This window comes from Liolophura sinensis, chromosome 2 (assembly GCF_032854445.1).
Source record: "Liolophura sinensis isolate JHLJ2023 chromosome 2, CUHK_Ljap_v2, whole genome shotgun sequence".
In the NCBI taxonomy this organism is placed as follows: domain Eukaryota; kingdom Metazoa; phylum Mollusca; class Polyplacophora; order Chitonida; family Chitonidae; genus Liolophura; species Liolophura sinensis.
The window spans coordinates 176901-201981 of record NC_088296.1 but is presented as its reverse complement, the minus strand read 5'-3'; the positions used below and the strand labels follow the sequence as shown (position 1 = coordinate 201981).

General features: G+C 40.4%; 3 protein-coding genes across 3 annotated transcripts in view; all 3 read left to right on the top strand.

The window, feature by feature from the left end:
* The window catches only part of LOC135462696 (E3 ubiquitin-protein ligase Trim36-like), a 46836-nt gene extending 32671 nt beyond the window's left edge, over positions 1–14165 (top strand). Inside the window, exons 2-4 of the mRNA XM_064739919.1 lie at positions 12164–12849; positions 13249–13333; positions 14035–14165. Coding sequence (XP_064595989.1) covers positions 12181–12849; positions 13249–13333; positions 14035–14165 — 885 coding nt within the window. The 5' untranslated portion in view covers positions 12164–12180. The remainder of the gene's footprint in view (positions 1–12163; positions 12850–13248; positions 13334–14034) is intronic.
* LOC135462967 (E3 ubiquitin-protein ligase TRIM47-like) overlaps positions 9104–25081 on the top strand; it is a 42247-nt gene continuing 26269 nt past the window's right edge. The window contains exon 1 of the mRNA XM_064740289.1: positions 9104–9116. The gene's annotated coding sequence lies outside the window, so the exon portion shown is untranslated. The remainder of the gene's footprint in view (positions 9117–25081) is intronic.
* LOC135462890 (uncharacterized) lies at positions 14136–19664 on the top strand. The gene is made up of 4 exons (XM_064740187.1): positions 14136–14265; positions 14760–14782; positions 15040–15227; positions 19038–19664. The coding sequence occupies exons 1-4, from the start codon at positions 14203–14205 to the stop codon at positions 19610–19612; spliced, it is 849 nt and encodes a 282-aa protein (XP_064596257.1). The 5' UTR covers positions 14136–14202; the 3' UTR covers positions 19613–19664.

Sequence of the window (25081 nt, the reverse complement as noted above, 5' to 3'; positions counted from 1 at the left end):
ATTATTAATTTGAGGTCGTGAAGCTTTAACCTTGAAAAGCATTGTGCAGTTGTGCTGAAGGTCAATTACTGGCGGTGACGTGCTGCCTATGGCACACATAGCGCGGATATCATGCCTGTATGGATCGCTGTTCATTTACTTACAACGTGTAAATGGGAACTGTTCTACAATTGTGGAAATGTCATGTAGTATAAATGTGTACAAGCATACTGAGGGATTTACCTCCCCTGCTCGGATGACCTATTTCTCGGAAGCAAGTAGTTTCTGTTTCAATCTGCGCAGTTTTATCAAGTAGTGAAACACGGTGGGAATAGTGGCGACAGGTAAGTCTTGTAAGATGGGGTAGGCCTATTGTTATATCTAGATATTTCTATCAGGTGAGGGAGTTGTCTTTACTTAATCGTGTGACCAGCTCTCATACAGAATGTAAATGGTCTGCTTATCCTCACGAAGTCGACGTACGATTAAGGGTGTGTGTCACAGTATAGACTTTACTCTCGATCTGTGTGTGAACCTCTGACACTGTCTATAAACAGTTGGACTATTTTCTTCTCAAGAAAAACGACTAATTGAATTAGGGGCAAGTTCATACTGTCCAATTATGTCGATCTTTTCACAATATAAACAGGGCGATAGTACGTTATTAATGTATTTTTCTGAAGCTTTGACCTTGAGAAGCATTATGTAGGGTTTTGCTGAAGGTCGTTGCTTGCCACTGACGTGTTGTCTGGGCATGTAGATAACCAGAGCAACCGACATGTATGGAACGCTGTGTGTTTACTTACAACGTTCGCCTTTCTGCTCCAAATATAAAAATTGTAACAGTAAAAAAAATCATGGTTAGGATGTACATGTTCTCATATCCCAAGCTGAAGAGTAAGAAATGCCATTTTCGAAGTCTTTGGTATGACGCGACTCAGGTCTAAGGTCTCCCGACTTGGAGGCGAGCTCAAACCTAAGGTATGCACTGAACTGCAGACAGGGTTTTCAAGGTAACAGAACTGAAAGGCTACATGGATTATTAACGTGCCACTCAGCAAGCATTACAACCTCGCCCATTAATTACCAATCATGAGGTGTGTAACTTGACACACCTAAGCCAATCAGGACAGCCGTATACTCCATGTAGGTCGGCTTATATATTAGGTCGAGTTGTTTGTGTGCAGATAGAATGGACGCTGACCCACAGTGTACATGGGTTACATATCTCCGGGTCGGGGAGGGGGGGGGGTTGGGGGGGGGGCGCTCTGTGGCTCAGTCGGCTAGCGCAGCGCAATGACCCAGTTTCCACTCACCAATTCGGTTTCTGTGAGTTCAAGTCCAGCTTATGCCCGCTTTCCCCCTGCCGTACGTGGGAAGGTCTGGATGCAACCTCTAATCGGTCATGTACTTCACACGTTGGAACGAAGTCAACATTTTACGGTTTAAACGTTTTGATTGATAAGCAGGTGTATTGTAGTCTGTACTTCTGTGCTTTCTGACAATAACATAAAAAACCACTGGGAGCTGGAATACAAAATTTGACCCTGGTTTATAACTGTTTTATTATAAGTAAGAAATGCTCGTGTCATTATTAGTAATGTGTTTATTATATCTGTTATATATTGTATAAACTTATGCAGATAGAGATATTCTAGAGGTTTGGCCCAATTATCATACAGTATACAGGGTCAAGTTACCATTATAGACACTGTAGTCAACAGGCTTGGCTAGAACATATACATTTAAATAGCGATAATCTCGTTTTTGCACACAGACTTGCTAATTATGGCTGGGAGCTATATATCTATCGAATATCACTATAAAACACCTCTGCCCAAATTAGCCCAAATTTTTAAAGGAACATTTTAGTTATAATTATTAGAAGCAGTGAAAGATATTTTGGATACGGGCGTATTATATTTAATAAAATCCACCATATGTATGATGATGATGATGACGACGACGACGATGATGATGATGATGATGATGATAATGATGGTGGTGGTGGTGGTGGTGATGATGATGATGATGATGATGATGATGATGGTCATGATTGTTTTATTATTATTATTATTATTATTATTATTATTATTATTATTATTATTATTATAATTATTATTACTACTAATACTGATAATTAGAATTTATATTTTATGATATAGGCCAATGGCCCTGAAGTATTTTATGATGGCATCGCCAGTGACGCTGTCAAACAAAGCATACATAGACTTCACTGTGTAGAGCCTTCGTCGAACATCACCTGCACAAGGAAAGTAAACCAATTTATATGCATATTGGTCATTGCCTTGTCCAAGTTTTTGACATGTAACGCACCTAGTCGGATTAGGTATATGCATGTCTACTTGGACACTGTGCGGCAAACTGAGATCGACTAAGGTTTATTAAACGTCGTTACCGTCATGTTTTTGTTTTTCTTTTTTTTGATTTGTGAATCATCTGACATTTACAACCCCTTGAGATTTTAGTTCGGAGTATATCTACTCCAGCCTATTAGGATCAATCCAACCTCCCACCTCTACCTAAGCAAGGGCCATGTGTGGTGTTGGGCTTGAAAATTTCACAAGACTAACCTCCCTTCGGCCACTGGGAGCACGTTCTCTTCCAATAGGTTCGCAGTCCACAGCAAACAGGCACTCCATGATCAACAGGTAGGCTACTCCACCACTCGAGGAGATATCGGTCTATAGGCCTATATTCACAGGGGCCACATGGGGGAGCTTAAGGTTAGTTGACTAGTACGACAAGGTTGCCCAGAGGCCTGATTTCACCTTAGTGACCCCACGAGGGTAATGCCACTTAAATTTAATGGGCAATTGTCGTAGCTATAGCCTAATCTCCTAATACCGGTACAGGATTCAGAATATCTATCCTACATTTCTCAACTATATTTTCAACGTATTCTGTTTGGAGCCGAAAGTGATAACATTTTCAGTCTACACACGATTTGAACACATCTACTGAGGTAATTTTGTAGGAAATTGATTGTTTGTTGAAATATGACATTCGCATATAAACTTGAAGGCGAGCTGTGCAAACCATTGTTGAGATATCACAGAGTATGAATGTGAACAAACATCATGGGGGATTTACCTCCCCTGCATAGAACACGATCAATTCTCACAACTAAATCTTTTCTGTTTCAATCTGCTCCATTTTATCAACTTGTGAAGCACGGGGGTATTTGTGTCGACAGGTAAGTAATTTAGGACAGGTAGGTGTATTTGGGGTGGAAATATTTGTCAGGCTAGGGAGTTGTCTTTACTTGATCGTTTTACTGACTGTCTGACACTGTTTAGTTGGTCGAGTCGTCCTTACATCTACACAGTACAAGTAGGGCGTACAGTATAGCGAGAAAAACCAGAGCAGCGACGACAATGTGATAGCTGGCAAATGGTCACATGTAACTGGTGAAATACGACCCTCTGTCAATATACCTCAGTCAGGGCTTTATTCTAACTGTTCAATAGTATAGTAGCAAAAATTACACGTCCCCTAGCACCATGGTTTCAGCAGAATCAGGTAAAAAAGGCAGTGATGTGAATTGCAGAATGACGACTGGGGCGTGTCAATGTATAGACTCTCATTTTGTGTGTGAACTTGTAACACTGTCGATAAACAGTCTGAATAGTTACGTCAAGGAAAAGGACTAGACTTGGTCCACGTTCATACTGTTTAACTATGCCGATCTTGTCACTACATGTATATATACAGGACGATGGTATGCCTCTACGTTATCAAGATTCTGAAGCTTTGACCTTGAAAGGCCATATGCAGAGTTATGTTGAAGGTAGATTACTGGCGCTGACGTGTCGCCTGTGGTACACAAAGCTAGAAGATATTGCCCTGATCATGTATCGCTATTTATTGTTTACTTAACAACGTTCGACTGTCCGCTCCAAGTATAAAACTGTGGTAGTCAAACATTGATGAATAGGGTATACACTCCCCCTTTTCCATGTACGTCATCCCGTTTGTTATATGATAGCCTATATCAAATGCCCGTGACGTCAAAGCTAAAGAATGTCTGTATACGTAAATGGTGCTAAAAGTAAATAGAGTCTTAAAATTATGTACGGATTTGCACAGATTATTTCCAGCCTTACTATAATGTATACAGATAACGTCCAGTGAATGTCCTCTATTTTACAATTTTTAGACCAGATGTATATGTATCCATAACTAAGAGGCTACATCTATTGTTAACTCCACACTCTTAACACAGACAGGTCTAGCTAATCTATAGAAAGGCCTACATGTATGTATACTGCCGTCATCATTGTCCAATATGTTACACCCTCCATTGTCCGTGAGCACTGGGTGAGGTGATAATGTCTGCTGACACACCTCAGCCAATCAGGGCAGCCAAATATCTCCATGTAGGCTTGCTTATAGATTACCTAGGGTTATCTTTGTGAAGATATAACGAACGCTGACCTACTTCTACAGTCTACCTGAGGTTGTATATCTCCAATCAGGATTTTGGGGTGTCTTTAAAGTGTCCCCGTTACAACACTGTAGACCATATATATAACTTCATTATCAAAATGGTTAAGTTCCAACATTCCTTCTGGTGGATATCTTTTCCCCTGCTTTAATATCGCGAGATTCTTTTTCATACACTGCTCTTTATGGCATGACAATAGTAAAAATCACCATATTTCTAACTGAGCAGAAGGGATGACCTACAAGGGAGGCGAGGCACACACACTGATATAGGTCTTACAATGCTTTTTGAAGGAACATTGTTATAGTGACAAAAAGTATTATATGTTACCCTACATATATGGTTGGAAATGTTTTGGGAGATAACTCACTCTGAAAAATGGGCACTACCTTTAATGGATTACTGAAGAATGTATGTCGCTTTTATAAGATACATAAGTTAGAAAAGTAAGTGAAAGTTAACGATTATATATTGAACCTCCTCGCCGTACAAACTTACATCACATGAGTCAGCTGTTTCTTAAAGAAAGGGATACTGTGTTAGCAGACGCTGTAATACTTTATCATCATTTGAAGGGTGGTTTTATGACAGAAAATAAAAAATGCAATTATATGGGTGAACTAAAACAAATTAGCTTTTAAAAGAAATAAATCTTTTCCGGTTAGATTGATACTTCGTACCTGAAGACTTTTGGTGATTACCTCATAAAACTAGGTACAAAATTATGCTGACGGGTGGAAACCTGTTCTGGAGGAAAATGAGTAACTGAACATGTAAGGCCCTTAGGTTGTTACAGATATTACATGATCACTTCAACACAAATGGCCATGTGCCTTTTTTTGTTTGTTTCCATATTAATAAGCAGTAAAACAACAAACAATAGTATTCATCTTGTATTCCCTTTGGGTTTTTTGTACATGTATGTCGGATGTGTTTTGTGTTCACTATGGGTGTCTTGTACGTACATCTAATACATTTTGAGCTCTTTGTGGGTTTCCTGAACGTCTGATTCATTTCACGTTCTCTCTGGTTTTGTGTCACAAGACATTTTCACCCAACAGCGAGCTTGTACAATTGTCAAATGAGAAAGTTTTCGTTATCACCCTGAATGTGCCTAGGCTTTGTGCAAATGCGGTTTAATTTTTAGCTCTATCGAATCAGTGGTTCTGGAGAGGAAGATTTGTTTAGTTTAACAGAAATCCAATATGGCCGCTAAGTCAGTCGACCAAATGTCACCAAATGTCAAAAAGCACAACTTCAGATACTTTTCTAAAACATTCTAAAGTTTCAGGAATGTACCATTGGTCGTTTTCTCATAAAATGTATCACATAACTGTCGGGAATAATAATAATTCGAACAGATATAATAGAGGTTGAAGCCCAGGGATTCAAGCCTGTATGTCTGCGGATGGTCGTGGGTTTCCGCCGGGCTTGACCCGGTTTGCATCCACCATAAAGCGGGCCGGCGTCGTATAAATGAAATATTCTTGAGTACGGCGTAAAACACCCATCAAATAAATAAATAAGTACATCAAGCTTGTATGGCTTGAACCGCTAATAACAATAGGTTTTGCAAACTTTTGGAAGCATAAAAATACAACACTGCAGTGATGTTAACTGTTATATATTAGACGTTACTGGTCTAGAATTAGCTGTCCCTCAAAAACTGAATTATAAGAGGATTTGTATCTGATTTCCTATGTTTACCTGGATCTGATATTTATTTAGGTTTTGGAAGAAGCTGAGGAGGAAATTCCGGAAAAGACACACGAACTATATCCTCTTGTTTGACGTTAGCTTCTAAATAAATTACTGCACACGAGTATCAAATCATCTATCTGCATATATTTACATATTGCATTCGTAGGCAAGGCTTCTTGGATGTGCTGTAAGCTTTGTAGCACATGGACTGTGTACTGTACACACCTGTTGTATACTAAAGATTGGTTAGCCACAACGTATAAACTCTGTACGGGTGAGGTTCTAAATTAAAAGGCACCAAGGCTGAGCCTCAAACCCTGGTCATGGACAGGATCGCACATTTTTAGATACGATTTCCTGGCTGAACCGTAAATGATGGAACCAAGGTCAATTTAGGCCTCACAAAAGATCGATGTCAATTTAATAAAACTGACCGCTCAGTACATAAGTCAAGACTAGACTTTGCTATATACGACCTTAATTATGTTCAGACCCTTACTTATACGTCGTTTTGGGAATTGGCCTTACGATTGTTGACCTCGAATGTCCATCTTGGTTGACGGCTGGCATACAAATGTCTGTTTCGACGCATAGCTTTTTTCATTTAGCTTTAGGCATTTCCACATGGTGGGAAATGAGGAATTTGCTATCATCTATGACTCCTGAAAATCTGTTTTCACATCTCAATTTTCACTGGTTTACCATAAAATCTTGAAGTGGAAATGAAGATCCGTTTACAATAAAAATGCATATCGATGGTTTTAGATGTAGAAAATCTAAAATCATGTTCAACTGCCCATTTCTTGGTCTTATTGAGAGAAAACTGCAGCAGTCTTGCCGATGTTATTCATATTTTAGAACGGTAGCATATACGGAAATCATCAACTGTACATATAAAGAAACTTTTGTACCACATGTTTAAGTTTTTCACAAGCTATCAAGTTTGAAGGCAAACAGTGTTGGTGACAGTATGCTGCCCTGGAATACGGTGATTTTTGCTCATCAAAAAACCTAAAATGAAGACAGCTGACGATAAGATAAAAGCTGTGATAAATAATCATAAGCGATAAGTCCCATATCTGAGGGGCCTTTTAAAACACCCTATTTCCGTGCGGCGTCGTAGTTCGGTGACATTTTCAAGGTCGAAAAATAGTGACACATCTTGTTCATTTTTTATTATATCATTACGAATAAAAGTTTCAATTCGACAAACTTTAGATCGACTTTGAGGAAAACCACTTTTAATATTAGACAGTAAAGTGTTGGTTTCTAAATACCAAAGAAATCTATCATTTATTATTCGTTCCATACTCTTAAAAACGCTGATAAGAGCTATAAGACGTTAATTAGACGGTTCATTATGATCCTTACCCGGTTTTAGAACCGAAATAATACACCCCTCTCTCCATGAGGGTGGAAAACTTACCACTAATCCAAATATCATGATTAAACCAGCCCAAAAGAGTCTCCAGTGGCTCAGATGACAAATGGGTTAGAAACTTATAATAAATATTACTATGACCACACGTTCTATACGTTGTTACGACGACAAATCTACATAACAAAGCCCACCCTGGGGGTAAAAAACAGGGAAAATGAAGTTTTAGTCTTTGATCATAATGTGGAGAATTGGTCAGCATTTTCAGTGCTGACAACTAAAGATGAATTTATTTATTCATTTGATTGGTGTTTTACTCCGGACACAAGAATATTTCACTTATATGACGACCGCCAGCATTATGGTGGGAGGAAACTGGGCAGATTCCGGGGGACACCACGACCATCCGCAGGTTGCAGTCAGACCCTCTCACGTATGAGCAGAAAGGAAGACAGCCTAGGCTGGATTTGTACTCACAGCGGTCGCGTTGGTGAGATCCCCCTGGGCCAAGGCGTCGCGCTGACACACTAACCTCCTCGGCCCGTGATATTATAAAAACTTCAGTCCAGCGATGCCTTGACTGAGTATACAGTCAGATGCAGACGTAGATTTATTGACAAGTTAGTTAATTCTTTCACAGATATTGTTTTAGGTTTACGGTAACCAATCATCGGCAAGTCAGTGATATTTGAGTGTCAACACATGTTGATACTCTCCACTCTGGCGAATGAAGTTTTCAGGACACTGTTCGCGGAAGAGATAAGGTGACGTGCTTTTTGAATTGTTTCTTTTGAGGTAATGACCTGTTTCTCTTTTATAAAGAGAAGACAGTCCATATAGGAGGTCATATACGCTTCGTCGCAATTTTAACGTTTTATTGTCTTAATACTGGCAAAGCATATTATGTTTGTACAGATCTACTTTGGCGGTGTATAGATCGACTGAGGAAAAGAGGGGTTATCAAATGGCGATAAGTATCATTGTCTTTTTTATGTTGCGTATCGCTTGACATCTACACACCCTTGTGATTTTAGTTCGGAGCATATCTGCTCCAACCGGTTAGCCAAAGTGGGCCAACCCGATCTTCAGTCTCTAAACAAGAGCCGAAGTGAAGTGTTGGGCTTGAAAATCTCGCAAGACCGTTCTCTTCAAGTAAGGGTCGCAACTCAGGGCAAACAGGTAGGCTTATTCCTCTATGGTCCCTCACACAAATATAGGAGATGTGAGTGTATATATCACCGAGGCCTCACGGTAGAGCTCTAGGTTAGGCGCCCTTTACGACAAGCTTGCCAAGAAGACTGTTTGTACCTAAACGGTATAACAAATATAAATGATTTGAACCCATTTACTGAAGTAATTTTGTGGTTAACTGGTTGTTAGTCGAAATGTGACATTCACAGATAGGCCTTAAGTTAATGGCCAGTTGTGGAAACCATTCTTGAGATGTCACAGAGTATAAATGTGTACAAACATACTGAGGGATTTACCTCCCCTGTACAGATCAGGTGCATTTCTCAGAACTAAGTATTTTCTATTCCAATCTGCTCAATTTCACCAAGTTGTGAAGCCAGGTGAGATTTGTGTCGACAGGTAAGCTCTGTGAGACGATTATATGTAGTTTGGATGGAAACGATCTGTCAGGTTAAGGAGTTGTCTTTACTTGATCGTGTCACCCACTGTCAGACACAGTTTAATTGGTCTGCTCGTCCTCAAATCGACACAACGTAGATATACGAATGAGACGCTTTCTTTTATAGACTTTAACATCGGCCATGCCAGCCTATGTGTGAGCCTAGAACCGTCGATATTTGCGTATCAAGGAAAACGACTTATTTTTGTTCAGGTTTATACTGTTTGACTGTGTCGATCTTCTAACAGGGCGATATTACGTTATTAATTTGGGGTCGTGAAGCTTTAACCTTGAAAAGCATTATGCAGTTGTGCTGAAGGTCGATTACTGGCGGTGACGTGCTGCCTATGGCACACATAGCGCGGATATCATGCCTGTATGGATCGCTGTTCATTTACTTACAACGTGTAAATATTTAAAAAAAAAAAACTGTGACAGTAAAAAAAAGTGATGTTATACTTGTATAAGCGTTCACCTAATCCCTGTAAGCCAGTCCGTCTGTTGTGTGATAGCCTATATCAGTTGCTCAAAGGGGCTTCAGTGGCCGAGATTATTAGCACGCGAGCACGGAGCAATGGCGAAGAAGCCTACCGCCCAGTTCCAGTCCATGCTAGCTTCCTCTCCAGCCGCATATGGGAAAGTCTGGCTGCATCATGCGGATGGTCCCGGGCTTCCACCGGGCCCCGGTTTTTTCCCACTATAATGCTGGCGGCCGTCGTATTTTATTTTCTTAAGCGTGGCGTAAAACGCTAACCAAATAAGTAAATAATATTGTTAAAGTAAACTGTTATGACCGTTGATCTGTGAGCCATCCGATCAGTTGCAGTTAAAGCCGTACTATGTAAATAACGGCCATTGCAATGGCCATAATTTTAAAGATTATGTGCACATTCTTGAGTTGTTGAGGGAACTGTGCTACAATTGTGGAGATGTCATGTAGTATAAATGTGTACAAGCATACTGAGGGATTTAACTCCCCTGCTCGGATGACCTATTTCTCGGAACCAAGTAGTTTCTGTTTCAATCTGCACAGTTTTATCAAGTAGTGAAACACGGTGGGAATAGTGGCGACAGGTAAGTCTTGTAAGATGGGGTAGGCCTATTGTTATATCGGGATATTTCTATCAGGTGAGGGAGTTGTCTTTACTTGATCGTGTGACCAGATCTCATACAGAATGTAAATGGTCTGCTCATCCTCACGAAGTCGACGTACGATTAATGGTGTGTGTCTCTGTATAGACTCTACTCTCGATCTGTGTGTGAAACTCTGACACTGTCTATAAACAGTTGGAATATTTTCTTCTCAAGAAAAACGACTAATTGAATTAGGGGCAAGTTCACACTGTCCAATTATGTCGATCTTTTTACAATATAAACAGGGCGATAGTACGTTATTAATGTATTTTTCTGAAGCTTTGAACTTGAGAAGCATTATGTAGGGTTTTGCTGAAGGTCGTTGCTTGCCACTGACGTGTTGTCTGGGGTTGGGCCTACATACATGTAGATAACCAGAGCAACCGACATGTATGGAACGCTGTGTGTTCACTTACGTTCGCCTTTCTGCTCCAAATATAAAAATTGTAACAGTAAAAAAATCATGGTTAGGATGTACATGTTCTCATATCCCAAGCTGAACAGTAAGAAATACCATTTTCGAAATCTTTGGTATGACGCGACTCAAGTCTCAGGTCTCCCGACTTGGAGGCGAGCTCAAACCTAAGGTATGCACTGAACTGCAGACAGGGTTTTCAATGTAACAGAACTGAAAGGCTACATGGATTATGAACGTGCCACTCAGCAAACACTACAACCTCGCCCATTGATTACCAATAATGGGGTGTGTAACTTGACACACCTACTCCATGTAGGTCGGCTTATATATTAGCTGGAGTTGTTTGAATGGACGCTAACCTACTTCCACAGTGTACATGGGTTACATATCTCCCAGGAGGAGGGGGGGGGGGGGGGCTCCGTGGCTCAGTCGGTCTGCGCGCTAGCGCAGCGCAATGATCCAGTTTCCTCTCACCAATGCGGTTGCTGTGAGTTCAAGTCCAGCTCATGCCGGCTTCCCCCCGGCCGGACGTGGGAAGGTCTGGAAGCAACCTGCGGATGGTGGTGGGTTTCCTCTCACTATATTACTGCTCGCCGTCGTATAAGTGAAATATTCTTGAGCATGGCGTAAAACACCACTCAAATAAATAAATAAATAAACATATCTCCAATCCAGGCTTTGAGTTGATACGGTGCTATGACAGGCTGTCCCTGTTATAGCGCTGTATCTAATCGGTCGTGTACTTCACACATTGGAACGAAGTCAACATTTTACGGTTTAATCGTTTTGATTGATAAGCTGGTGTATTGTAGTCTTTACTTCTGTGCTTTCTAAAAAAAACACTGGAAGCTGGAATACAAAATTTGACCTTGGTTTATAACTGTTTTAATATAATGCTTGTGTCACTATTAGTAATGTCGTGTTTATTATATCTGTTATATATTGTATAAACTTCTGCAGATAGAGATATTCCAGAGGTTTGGCCCAATTAACATACAGTATATAGGGTCAAGTTACCATCATAGACACTGTAGTCAACAGGCTTGGCTAGACAATATACATTTAAATAGCGATAATCTCGTTTTTGCACACAGACTTGCTAATTATGGATTGGAGCTATATATCTATCGAATATCACTATAAAACACCTCTGCCCAAATTAGCCTGACCAGATTTTTGCCAAAAAGCGCAATAAAAGGAAGAATGGCCAAATTTCTAACTGAGCAGAATGGATTCTTTCTCAGGAAAGCGAGGTTTACTCTCCTCGTGCATGTATAGACACTTTAATGCTTCTTAAACGAGAATTGGAGAATCGCGATAAAAAGTACTGTACTCAGTGTGTTGTGGGAACACGGGAACAGATGGAGGTTGTGTGCTGTCTTGAACGTTAATGATTTTGTAAATAGGATCATTCTTATAGGTGCCCGTCTGAGCGATTTGCTGTTTTTGTTGCAGGAAAAAAAAAACTAATAATGGCCGAAAGTATGCAAGAGCGGGATGATGTTCTCATCTGTTCGATATGCATGGAAACATTCCGGAAACCAGTAATGCTACCCTGTCAGCACAGTTTTTGTAGGGAATGCATTGATTCGTACGCTGACAAGTTCAAACCTGTACAAACAGACGAGAGCTCCGGCAGCACTGGGTATGAGGACGTTCATCAGCTGATAGCGTGCCCTGTGTGTCGGGCACCGACCAGTCTGGGGAGAGAAGGTGTGGCTGGTCTACCTCCTAACTTTCATCTAGCAGAAATTGTGGAGAGGTTCTCATCTGGTGTAAATATTGAGGATGACATCCCATATTGTTCTCTGTGTGAGGAAGGTAATCACGTCAAAGCTGTCAAGTTTTGTAACAACTGTGGTGTGTTCTACTGTGAGGAATGTCTTGTTATTTGTCACCCAATGAGGGGTCCTCTGAAACGTCACCAACTGATTTCGCCCCTGGAGTACCTCTCTCAGGAAACCTCACAGGGCCAAGTCAGTAGGGACCACCAATCAACCCAGCAGCCGTCATGCCCCAGACACGGTCGGTCATTCGACTTGTACTGTGAACCGTGTCGAATGGTGATCTGTGTGGGGTGTGTGGTTGAGCATCAGGGACACGCTATGCGGGATATACCATCAGCAGCTGAGAATGACAAGGTAATGTGAAAAAGATATTCGTATATCAGACATCAACCGAAATGGAGTCAATACTCGTGTGGTCATTTCCCAAAACGACTATTAACACAAACCACGAAAAACTAAGAAATTGTGTAAGTTCAAAATTACTTTGGAATCATGCAAAGAAAAGTGATAAACAGTTTTCAATGATGTTAGAAAGAAACAAGGAATGTTCTGGTCGCATAACTTAAATCACTATCTAAATCGTGTACCATGCTAGTATATAAGTCGATAATCAAAATAAATATGGCATGATTTGGAACTGTTTACTGACCTAAAATTTATGATGTGTAGTGAAGAATGGGACATTTTGTCCTGTACCGTAGTGAGTCATTTGAAAGGCGGATTTTTTAATGTAGCGTTCTTTTTCCATTACAGCCAGCTGTTTTGAGCAGGACTAATGAACTGGAGAAAGTCTTAGGCGAAACTAAGGAATCACTGTCCGGAGTTCTGAGGCTGTACAGTAAGATACAGGTTGGTATTTTCCATGACACCTGTTCAGTTTCATGTTGTTGTGGCTCATTTTGACTATGTAGAATATTGCTATTAAAGCTGATTCTGTCACATATTATATATGTAGATTACAATTAAAGAGTTAAACCCGAATATTGACGACTTTTTATCAGAACTTAAACAGGGGAATACACGGACTGATGCGGTGATGTATTTGTGTGAATGACGAGTCTATTTACTTATTTCTGGCTTGTCTGATCAGACTATCGTATCATTATTATGACTTTCTTCTCAGTGACACACACGCGATATGCCCACCTTAGACAACTCCACTTGATATATCATCGCCCATCATACGCTGTCATAATAATATCTATAATATATACACGTCACCCTTTGATCTGATGGGGCGACAACGTTTGTGTTTAAACCAGCCCCAGGTGTCTGAGGTTGGAAGCATCTAAGGCTTCACCATGCTCGGAGCATCAGTTTTGATGGCACGACCCTTTTAGAGGTTGACCGACGTACCTTTGGGGTTTTGAGTAGACACTTACATGTACATCACTGGATTAAAGGGAAATCCCCTCCACCCCGGAGACACATTGTTATGTGGCGCGTATACTTCACCCTTTTACACATACATATATAACTTCTTGAACACGCAGTTCTAAAGGTGTGGATGAGGTAATAAACGATTTTTCTGCTTGGCAGGAAAACCAGGAACTTCACACTCAGGAGGTAGAAAAGGCTTATTGTGCAGCCTTGGAAGCCTTACAAGCCTGGAGGCGGCACTCCTTAGATGGCATAAGAACCCGCTATTCACAGTGGAGTGTGGAGTGTAGTGCTATACTCAAACATTTACAGCTACAGGCCCAGGAAATGGAGAGAATGGTACAGGCTTCCAATGATTTATTAGCATCAATGGACGTGGAGTTTTTGCAGGTAAGTCAAGCATATAAGTGACAATCTCTAACATTAGTTCAGTTGCCTCTACTACAGACGTTACCTAAGACCCAAACCACCCTTAGGAACTGTGATCAGGTATTCAAATCCACCTCATGCTGCCAGATCTGCTAAAGTTTTAGATCCTGAGTTCAACAGCTTTATTATGCTCAGTGGTACCCCTCGGTCCGATTAAAGCAATAAAGTAGCAACATGTAATGTCAAAAAGAACATATTGTATGCTGTTTTTTTTTAAAATAAAACAAGATTTGTATGTAAATAGATTTGCAAATAAGGGGAAATTGTATTGTATGAAGCACAATGGAATATATTAAGCGGAAATGAGAGCTGATATGGGCTATGTAATAGATCAGGGAATGGTCTAGATGTTGGAGGTAAAAGCCAAGGGTGCCTGTGTACTGTGTGTCTCTGGAGAGGTATCTGTTTCTTCTTTACGGGATTTTATATGTAGGCTCAATTCTGTTTGTTGACAGGGTTCCACGGACTTCACCAAAACGTATGTATAAATGTGTTATACGTCCCCATGTTTGTTATGCATGCGCACGTGACTATTGTCAGCAGATGTGTTTCTGTAAGCTATAGTTGTCCAAAACATGACTCAAGTGTGAGATATATCTAATGTTCAATCTTACGTTTGTCCAGACAAATTAGATCTAACCTACTAGGAATAGTACATTATGGCATTCTTTTAACTGCGCGGACACAAGATCACTACACGACTGTGTCTCTTTGTTTTCTCTCCTCTTCTCGCAGAACTGATGACCAGCTGAATGGGATAAGATCAGATCTGGAGAAACATGAGGTCAGCAGACAGAAGCTTCTAGCTTCTGTACAACATGACCAAGTTGTTCCTAGACAGGTGACTGTAAAAGAGACAATGCAAGAACGCCAGGACTTAGAAGCAGCAGTCGATGGACAAATATCTCCCCTACGTGTTACAAGTAAGTTCTTATGTATAAAAGGCATACAGTAGGGTGTGCTTAGACGACATAAAGGACTGAAGGATTTACATTAGTGTGTGCATCGAAGACACAGACAAAAATGGAGAGGGCGAACGGCTGTGTACCTGCAAAACACACGATAGACTCTGTTAAGAAAACAAAACCGATATGTCCGTGGCGTGCCAAGAAATTGAACAGTATTCCAAGACCGACGAAAGTGAGAAGAGTTTGAAAAAGTACAGATAGTATAAACCATACACATTAATGTTAGGCAGGAGATAGGGCAGGTAAAAGGATGCTAACTAATGTGAGGTATACAGTAGTGTGTGCCCGGAATATACAAATTATTGTCAGATATACAGTATGGTTTGCCCAGAGTACAGTAGGATGTGCACATAAGACCCAGGCTAATGTGAGTTATACAGTAGGGTATGCACAGAAGACACAGACTAATGTGAGTTGTACAGTAGGGTGTGCTTAGAAGACACAGGCTAATGTGAGATATACAGTAGGATGTGCACAGAAGACACAGGCTAATGTGAGTTGTACAGTAGGATGTGCACAGAAGACCCAGGCTAATGTGAGTTGTACAGTTGGATGTGCACAGAAGACCCAGGCTAATGTGATTTTTACAGTAGGGTGTGCTTAGAAGACACAGGCTAATGTGAGATATACAGTAGGGTGTGCTTAGAAGACACAGGCTAATGTGAGTTATACAGTAGGATATGCACAGAAGACACAGGCTAATGTGAGTTATACAGTAGGATGTGCACAGAAGACACAGGCTAATGTGAGATATTCAGTAGGGTGTGCACAGAACACACACGCTAATGCGAGTTATACAGTAGGATATGCACAGAAGACACAGGCTAATGTGAGTTATACAGTAGGATGTGCACAGAAGACACAGGCTAATGTGAGGTATACAGTAAGGTGTGCACATAAGACACAGACTAATGTGAGGTATACAGTAAGATGTGCACAGAAGACACAGGCTAATGTGAGATATACAGTAGGGTGTGCACAGAAGACACAGGCTAATGTGAGGTATACGGTAGAGTGTGCACAGAAGACACAGGCTAATGTTAGGTATTCAGTAGGGTGTGCACAGAAGACACAGACTAATGTGAGTTATACAGTAGGGTGTACACAGAAGACATAGGCTAATGTCAGGTATACAGTAGGGTGTGCACAGAAGACACAGGCTAATGTGAGTTATACAGTAGGGTGGGCACAGAAGACATAGGCTAATGTGAGTTATACAGTAAGATGTGCACAGAAGACACAGGCTAATGTGAGGTATACAGTAGAGTGTGCACAGAAGACACAGGCTAATGTTAGGTATTCAGTAGGGTGTGCACAGAAGACACAGACTAATGTGAGTTATACAGTAGGGTGTGCACAGAAGACACAGGCTAATGTGAGGTATACAGTAGGGTGTGCACAGAAGACACAGGCTAATGTGAGTTATACAGTAGGGTGGGCACAGAAGACATAGGCTAGTGTGAGTTATACAGTAGGGTGGGCACAGAAGACATAGGCTAATGTGAGTTATACAGTAGGATGTGCACAGAAGACACAGGCTAATGTGAGGTATACATTAAGGTGTGCACAGGAGACACAGGCTAAGGTGAGTTATACAGTAGGGTGTGCACAGAAGACACAGGCTAATGTGAGGTATACAGTAGGATGTGCACAGAAGACACAGGCTAAGGTGAGTTATACAGTAGGGTGTGCACAGAAGACACAGGCTAATGTGAGGTATACAGTAGGGTGTGCACAGAAGACATAGGCTAGTGTGAGTTATACAGTAGGGTGGGCACAGAAAACATATGCTAATGTGAGTTATACAGTAGGGTGGGCACAGAAGACATAGGCTAATGTGAGTTGTACAGTAGGATGTGCACAGAAGACACAGGCTAATGTGATGTATACATTAAGGTGTGCACAGAAGACACAGGCTAAGGTGAGTTATACAGTAGGGTGTGCACAGAAGACACAGGCTAATGTGAGTTGTACAGTAGGATGTGCACAGAAGACACAGGCTAATGTGAGTTTTACAGTAGGGTGTGCTTAGAAGACACAGGCTAATGTGAGATATACAGTAGGGTGTGCTTAGAAGACAACGGCTAATGTGAGATATACAGTAGGATGTGCACAGAAGACACAGGCTAATGTGAGTTGTACAGTTGGATGTGCACAGAAGACACAGGCTAATGTGAGTTTTACAGAAGGATGTGCACAGAAGACACAGGCTAATGTGAGGTATACAGTAGGGTGTGCACAGAAGACACAGGCTAATGTGAGGTATACAGTAGGGTGTGCACAGAAGACATAGGCTAATGTGAGTTATACAGTAGGGTGGGCACAGAAGACATAGGCTAATGTGAGGTATACAGTAGGATGTGCACAGAAGACATAGGCTAATGTGAGGTATACATTAAGGTGTGCTCAGAAGACACAGGCTAATGTGAAGTACACAGTAGGATGTGCACAGGAGATTCAGATTAATGTACAGCTGGCCCAGAAGTCACAAAAAGAGGAAGGTACATAGCAGAATTATATATCAGCAGCTGCAAAATTAGATCAGAACAGATGGTAGTGAAGCCATCAGTGTCTACCTTTTATTTACAAATCAGCGGGTGTAATGTTAGATCAGGACTGGTGTTCGTGTATTCTGTGGTGTCTGGGTGATGTTTACCCCATGTGTACAAGAGCAGGTGTACACTCTTAGTGCAGGACAGATAACATATTGCACCCAATTTTTTGTGCTTTACGCCGTACTCAAGAATATTTCACTTAGACGACGGCAGCAAGCATTATGGTGGGAGGAAACTGGGCATAGCCCGGTGGAAACCCACGACCATCTGCAGGTTGTTGGTAGACCTTTATACGAACGGCCGAAGAGGAGGCCAGCATGAGCTGGAACTCACAGCGACCGCAGTGCATGGTGAGAGCCTTCTGTTTCATTACGCTGCGCTAGCGCGCTAACCAACTGAACCACGGAGGCCCCCTAATTATTACTGACACATGTATTCAAGCAAAAATTCGCCATTATTTACTAGATTCAAATGTAGTCAAACACTTACTTCAAAGGGGAAATAAATGAGAAAAAATGCCCTTATATCTGTTTCATTATTAATGCTAAAGGATATAGATTCCATGTATAAGAGTATGAGGTTTACATGTCCCTCCTCCCTTAATATAAGTTTGTTGTTAATATTAAAATATTTTTTTATTTTTTAAAAAAATGGCAAATTGAAGAAAATTTAGCTGACTACTTCTGGTGGATTAAATAGTCTTTGGGGGTATTGTGACAATGAAAGTCACTTGGTAAGTTATGTGTGGCGAGTTACCTCCCTTATTACACAGGCGGTTTTGGTACGCCACGAATGACAACAGACCTACTACAGCTTCAGAGTGAATTGTGTGTTCAAATGTGCCATAACTGACAACTAAAACCAATGACTGGATAGAGGAAGGTATTATTCTTGTTGTAGGTGATAAATTTTAAACAAATTAGATCGCTAAAAGCCTGTATTTTAACCCAGTATTTAGCCTATGTCTTAGGGCTACCCGTCATTTAGTGACGGATCCTTGTCGAAGTTCAACTCTTTCATACTGGCTGAAAATGACAGAGATCTGTGTATAAATTAAATTCGTGTCAGCAATGTAGCCTATGTCATTTTATTCAAAGAGGTTGTGTTGAGAATTAAAACCACGGTATGTGTACAGGTATTTACACCTCAGTCTTACAGCGTGTGTTTATGGTTTGCTGTTGTTTATGCTGCTACTGTTGTGTTTTTGCAGAGCCGACGCTGAGATTCACAGAGACAGACGACAGGAATCTGAGAATCACTGACAGCGGCTGTGTGGTAAAGGCTGAGGGCTTGTCCTGGGGGAGGTGGAGGAGAGCTGTGACAGGCGGGCGTTACCAGACGGGCAGGTACTACTGGGAGATACACATCACCTGTTCACATATCTGTGACTGTCGTGTAGGAGTGACACAGGAGAGCTGTGATGTGAGTGAGGAGACAGACCCTGGCCGTAACTCCTGGTACATTGGGATGGAGTACCGTGGTGATAAGGTCAAGTGTTATAGGCACAGTGGTGGTGGTGAGATCAAACCTGACTATCTACAGTGGAGACGTTACACACGACCTCCTCACCTGGGTGTGTACCTGGACTGTGATGAGCACACACTGACAGTCCTGGACTGTGACAACAACCAGGTAATGTACACTGTCAGTGATGTTATCGTCACAGAGCCTCTCGTGCCATCGGTTGGGTTTTATGTCAGGCATGGATCTGTGTCTACTCGTCTGGTAACGGGTGACTCTGCAACTCTGCCTCCAGTTCTCTGTGATATGATAAGCACTTCCTGACCATCAGGTAATTATTTATTACATCCTTTCCATCATGTTATCATGTGTTGAAGGAGACTGTTTTGTTAGGTTTAAAAAAAAAAAAAAAAAAGACAGACCAGTTTGTGTATTGATGTTTTAGTTAATGTCAGCACTGTGGCTAATTCAGTATGTATAGCTTCTTCTGCAAAGTGGTCAGTGATCTGTCACAAGCTTACATCTTGGTGTAGTTATACACACAGTCTGTTTCACTTGTCCTGAACATCAATGTCAGTTTTCTTCCAAACAAAATAGATGTAGATAATGGCTGGGTAGTTTTATTTTTTAGTGATGGCGACTTGTAAATCAGCATAATCAGGAGTGTCACTGAGCAAAACGGGCCACAGTTTATACATGACAATACATATTGTCAACATGGTACATGTAGTAATTTTTGTTGTGTTATGTAACTTTAATTCCTAAGAAAAAAACTAAATGAGAGAAATATGCCTTACCCTTTTAGCTTAGACCAGAGCATTGATTTTCGTTTATGATTATGTATTAAATCTTCAACGTGAAAAATATGTATATACCCTAACTTTCGCATGGTACCTTGCCATACCTCTACATGCAGCTTGTACTTTTGTCTACAATATTCTCAGCTACCACTTTTTTAGCTGTAGTGGTTGAAAGTGAAGTCATAACATTTTCTTACCTTGGTAACCTCCAGTGAGGTGGGTAATAACTCTGGCAGGGGGGAAGTTTTCAATTCTATCCAAAACAATTAAACCTCTGATGTATTTTATTTTGACATGTTAGATGCAAAGTAGCACAGCAGAAATTGATAGTGTATGAATAACTTAAATGCCTCTGTGTCAGTTTTATCCAATCAGTCCTCCTTCTTCAGTTCGGAGGCAAGTCTTGGACCCAGTTTCCTGAATTGCGCATTTTTAACCTATAAAAAGGACAAGTTTTAAAATTTTTTGTTAGTAATATCTTTATATGAATTTGGCACTATAACCAAAATCTTACATGTCCAATGGCAAAAATCAAAGTTCAGGGCTGTCTGTAGTAGCCCACCTGGGTTGATACTCTACACGTAAGAGTCTGGGATAGGATGTTTTGTGGAGAATGGGGTTTATATTTCTTTCCTGTCAAAAGGAAAATTTGCAGAAATAAACATTTACCCTGTATTACATTAAAATGCAACAAGTGTTGTCCTTAGATTGTAAAATTTTACCACCTTTACTCAGCTGCGCAGAAGTTATGTAGGAATTACTTAGCCTATCCCCACTTGTACCTGTAGAAATGAATTACAAAAACTCAACAACTTTTTATTATTATTGTTTCCCAGACAGCACATTTAATCAAATTTCATGAAACGTGAGAAGCAGATCAACTTTCAGACCTATTTGAAACACAGCATTAGCATATTTAATGTTGTAAAGTTTGCTAGCGCGCAAACCAACTGTACACCTCCGATAACATAGATGGGGTGTACATCTCCACTATACCTCACACTGAGTTGTACTTGAGATGCAAACCCCATATACACCTCGTTTATACCTTACACTGAGGTGTTCACCTCATGTCTGTGAAGGATATAACCTGTCTTTTCAAGTTATCTCTTTGAGCGAAAGCCAACAGACCCTCCAGGAAAGTGCCATACTTCAACAGGTGTTTTTTTTCTATTTTAATAGAAGTTTGTTTAGACAGAATGCAAACAAAAAATTTCTTCCATTGACCTATCCTGTAAGGTATGGCTAATCATACGTCCAACACGACATGTTTGGTTAGCGTGCCAGTCTGGCGTTATGATCCAGGAGCCTCTTACAAATGCTGGCTCCCTCTCCAGCCGTAAATTAATGAAGGTCTGGTAGAAAACTGCGGATAGTCATGTGTTCTCCCAGACTTTGCCCGGTTTCCTCCCACCATAATGTTCTCAGTTGTGGTAGAGGTATGTGCGGCCTTAACACCAATCAATGATTTTTTCCTGTATGTTTGGCCATTTTTTGGTTTTAATTTGTTTACTGAAACTTTGCCTTTACTAACACATTAACATTACAGGTACCTAGCCATAGCTGGATTAAATACATGAACAGTGTAGCACATTGGAGTAAAAACATGTCAATTGTTTACAACATTAAACAATTTGATATGTTTATCAACTGTCTGCACTCAGTATAATCAGTTGTTTTTGAAATATGTCTTTTCCTTAATATATCCACCCTATTACAATGTAAATATCTCATGTGTTTACCATAATAAACACATATCTTAGTTACTAGACATGCACATTGTCTTTTATGAATAAAAACCAATACGTGTTGCAGAAGTGTAACAGAAATGTGTTTAAAAACTCTTTTTATGTATGTAAGCAGTGTCTGGAAGGATGCTAACCATTTATATTTCAAATTATAAATATTTCCTTTAAGTGAGATTTCGTTGTAAGTACTGTGAGGTTAGATGATATGCATTACTGACATTGTAATCTCTGCCCAGGTAGATCCTATCCTGTAAGTATTACACCGTGTCTGGTGATTATATATGATGACATTGTGATAATTTCGCCCAGTGCAAATCATATGTTTTAGCTGTATTATATGCTTGTATTAATACATGTATATACGTTGATTACATGTATGCTGTGTGTCGGTTGTTTAAGGATTTTGTTCAGAATATAGATTGTGTTTGACTTGGATGTGCTTAGTCCGGTGAACTGATAGGTGTATAGTTGTTACACCGTTTATCTTTGGTGTTGATTTTCAAAGTTTGATGTAAACAATCCTGTCCACAATTTTTCAGTGATGTATCTTATCACTTTTGTTGTACATGTATTAACGTGGATTCTGTTTTATTTCTTACATGTATGAATAACGACAACATGAGCTGCCTCCTTCTTATGTTTAATTAACTTCACATGTTAATGGTCATGTTTGACTTTGTGTGCTGTGAAGAATGGGACGATTGTTTCATTTTAACTCTAACCTCCAAGACGTCTCCAACTTAATGTGCACATCAAACCGTGTATTGAAAGGTCTTCTGTTGTCATCTGTGACTTTGTCATTGTGTGTTTGAGTCCGTGGTTCCCATAGATGTATTTTAAAACTAGCAACAGTGTTTATGAAGGACATATTCGACTCAGTATTAGTTGTCAAATCATCTTTGATTTCTGAAACTTATCGTTGTACGGGATATATTTTACGCAGAAAAAGTGGTTTCGTCACCATTATTTTAGCGATGACAACCTCTGGTCATGATGACGTGTTGTACAGAAGCGCGCTGTGACATTTCATCTGCTTACTGTTATTATTGTATTCATGTATGACTCGGTGACATTTGCCATTCGCTATTCAGTATTTCTGTGCTCTTCTAAAAAATACGGTAAATAAATATGTGATTGTGCATTAAGTAATCGTCGTTTGAATGCTTGAGTTGTAGTTTCATTGAAATGTAGTAATACACTCTTAAATCATAAACCGTATTCAAAGATTTACTGATACCAATTTCACATTCAACACGTTCAAGTTTAACTTATATGATTCCTGGAGGGATTTGTTCACTATTAATGAACTGTATTACCAAGATCCAAAGGATTTTAACTCAACTGCTCACAGACCCCCATTAGTTTTCCATAAGCGACAATGTTAACGTTTAGTGCTGTAGCTCAGTCCCAAACATTCCGTGGCCAATAAGCTTTGGTACATACCTGGACCAGCCTGTGAGAAAGAAGCCATAAAAATGTTGACATAGGTTGACTGTCAAAATCTGGACTTTTCTATGCCTGCAACTGGGAGGGGTGCCTAGCAACGCCAACGTCACTCGCAGCCTCATCACCACCTGTCTCCTTGTGTCCTCTCGCCCAGAATTTCAAACTTTCATCATTAAAACTCATATCTGCTTAAAGCTTGGACAATTTCCATCATTTTGATACCAAGCATGCACCTGTACACCAAAAACGGCAGGCTGGCAGCAAAAAAAGACTTTACGCCCTAAAATACACAGAACTATGATTGTCCCTACCGAAAAACGGAAGTTGTAATGGGGGTCTGTGTCCAACTCAAGATAAATGTGAATTGACTCAAGGGAGATAACTGTGCTTGTACTGAGGAAAGAAGACAGATAGCTCTTTTCGAGTGCATCAAAAACAAAAACACATGACCATTCATGGGTATGGAAAAACATTGTAGTCTTCGGCGATATTCCAGCATCCGCTCCCAGTCCTATTTCAATCGATTTGAAACTGCCCTGGAACCCATGTTAAGTCGCAGATGTGACAACGAGTTGAATGATACACACGGATTTTTCAGAACTGTGTGTAACTGCCGAGGTTCATAATACTTTAACACGTCCACATGATTTTCTTTTTTTCGCAGCGATGAAATCTCGATGATGCACACTGGAAACAGCTACCCAGCTTTTGGTCATTTCAGTAATCATCCTCTCTATTTAATCCTTTCCCTTAAGTGAAATCAGTTCAATTTCTGGTACAAACATTCTCTGATGAGTATTTTCTGACATATGCTGACTTTTCCTCCTTTTTCTGATTCCTGCTCTACATAATTCCTGAAACGAATATTCTCAGATGTAATGAGTTTTCTCTGTCGTATTTCTGGTCCTCATATTACCGAACGTGTATCTTCTCCGGGGGTCGTTTTGTATACCACCGGGTCCATATATTACTGCTCAAAATATCAACTGATCTGTATCTTCTCAGGTGTGGAGCCCGGTTTCCTACCACCGTAGTGCTGGCCGCCGTCGTAGAAGTGAATTATTCTTGAGTACGGAGTAAAAACTAATGAAATAAATAAATAGATAAATCTCAGTTGCGGAGGATTTTCTCTTTGTATAATACCTGATACAAACATTACAGGAAATTTATCTTCTTAAGTGGAGTGGGTTTCCTCTTCGATACCTGGTCCAGATGTTGGAGGACGTGCATCGTCTCAGGTGTGGTGGGTTTCCTCTTTGATGCCTGGTCCGTATATTAACTAATGCCCACACACACGCAATGTATATTCCCTGGGTGTACTGGGTTTCCATCTGTTGCCCCATGCCCTATGCACACACACACACCGATACCTGGTCCACATAGACAGATTTTTAAACCAGTTTAAAAAGACCTAATCCTTGATTAACACTTGAAATGCACAGTATCTTAATAATGTATAATCTAGAAAATGTAATAACGAACTGTTATATAGGCTAATACTCCTCATCGTCAGAAATGCTGATAAATGCAAATAATTTTAATACAGAGTCTACTGTGTAGAATCATTGCCTAACATATCCACACAGTCAGCCAAGGTATATCTGAAGCCGTGTTGAGCATCACATCCTATTCACTCAACACAGCGTACTTACCTGAGCATCACATCCTATTCACTCAACGCAGCGTACTTACCTGAGCATCACATCCAATATACTCAACACAGCGTACTTACCTGAGCATAACATCCAATACACTCAATACAGCCTACTTACCTGAGCATCACATCCAATACACTCAAC

Bases quoted from the DNA above. Each gene is read 5' to 3' on its own strand.
- LOC135462890 (XM_064740187.1), top strand. From the start codon at position 14,203: ATGGAGAGAATGGTACAGGCTTCCAATGATTTATTAGCATCAATGGAC. The intron at 14,266-14,759 runs GTAAGTCAAGCA...GTTTGTTGACAG, and splicing joins TGGACGTGGAGTTTTTGCAG to GGTTCCACGGACTTCACCAA. The intron at 14,783-15,039 runs GTATGTATAAAT...CTCTTCTCGCAG, and splicing joins TCCACGGACTTCACCAAAAC to AACTGATGACCAGCTGAATG.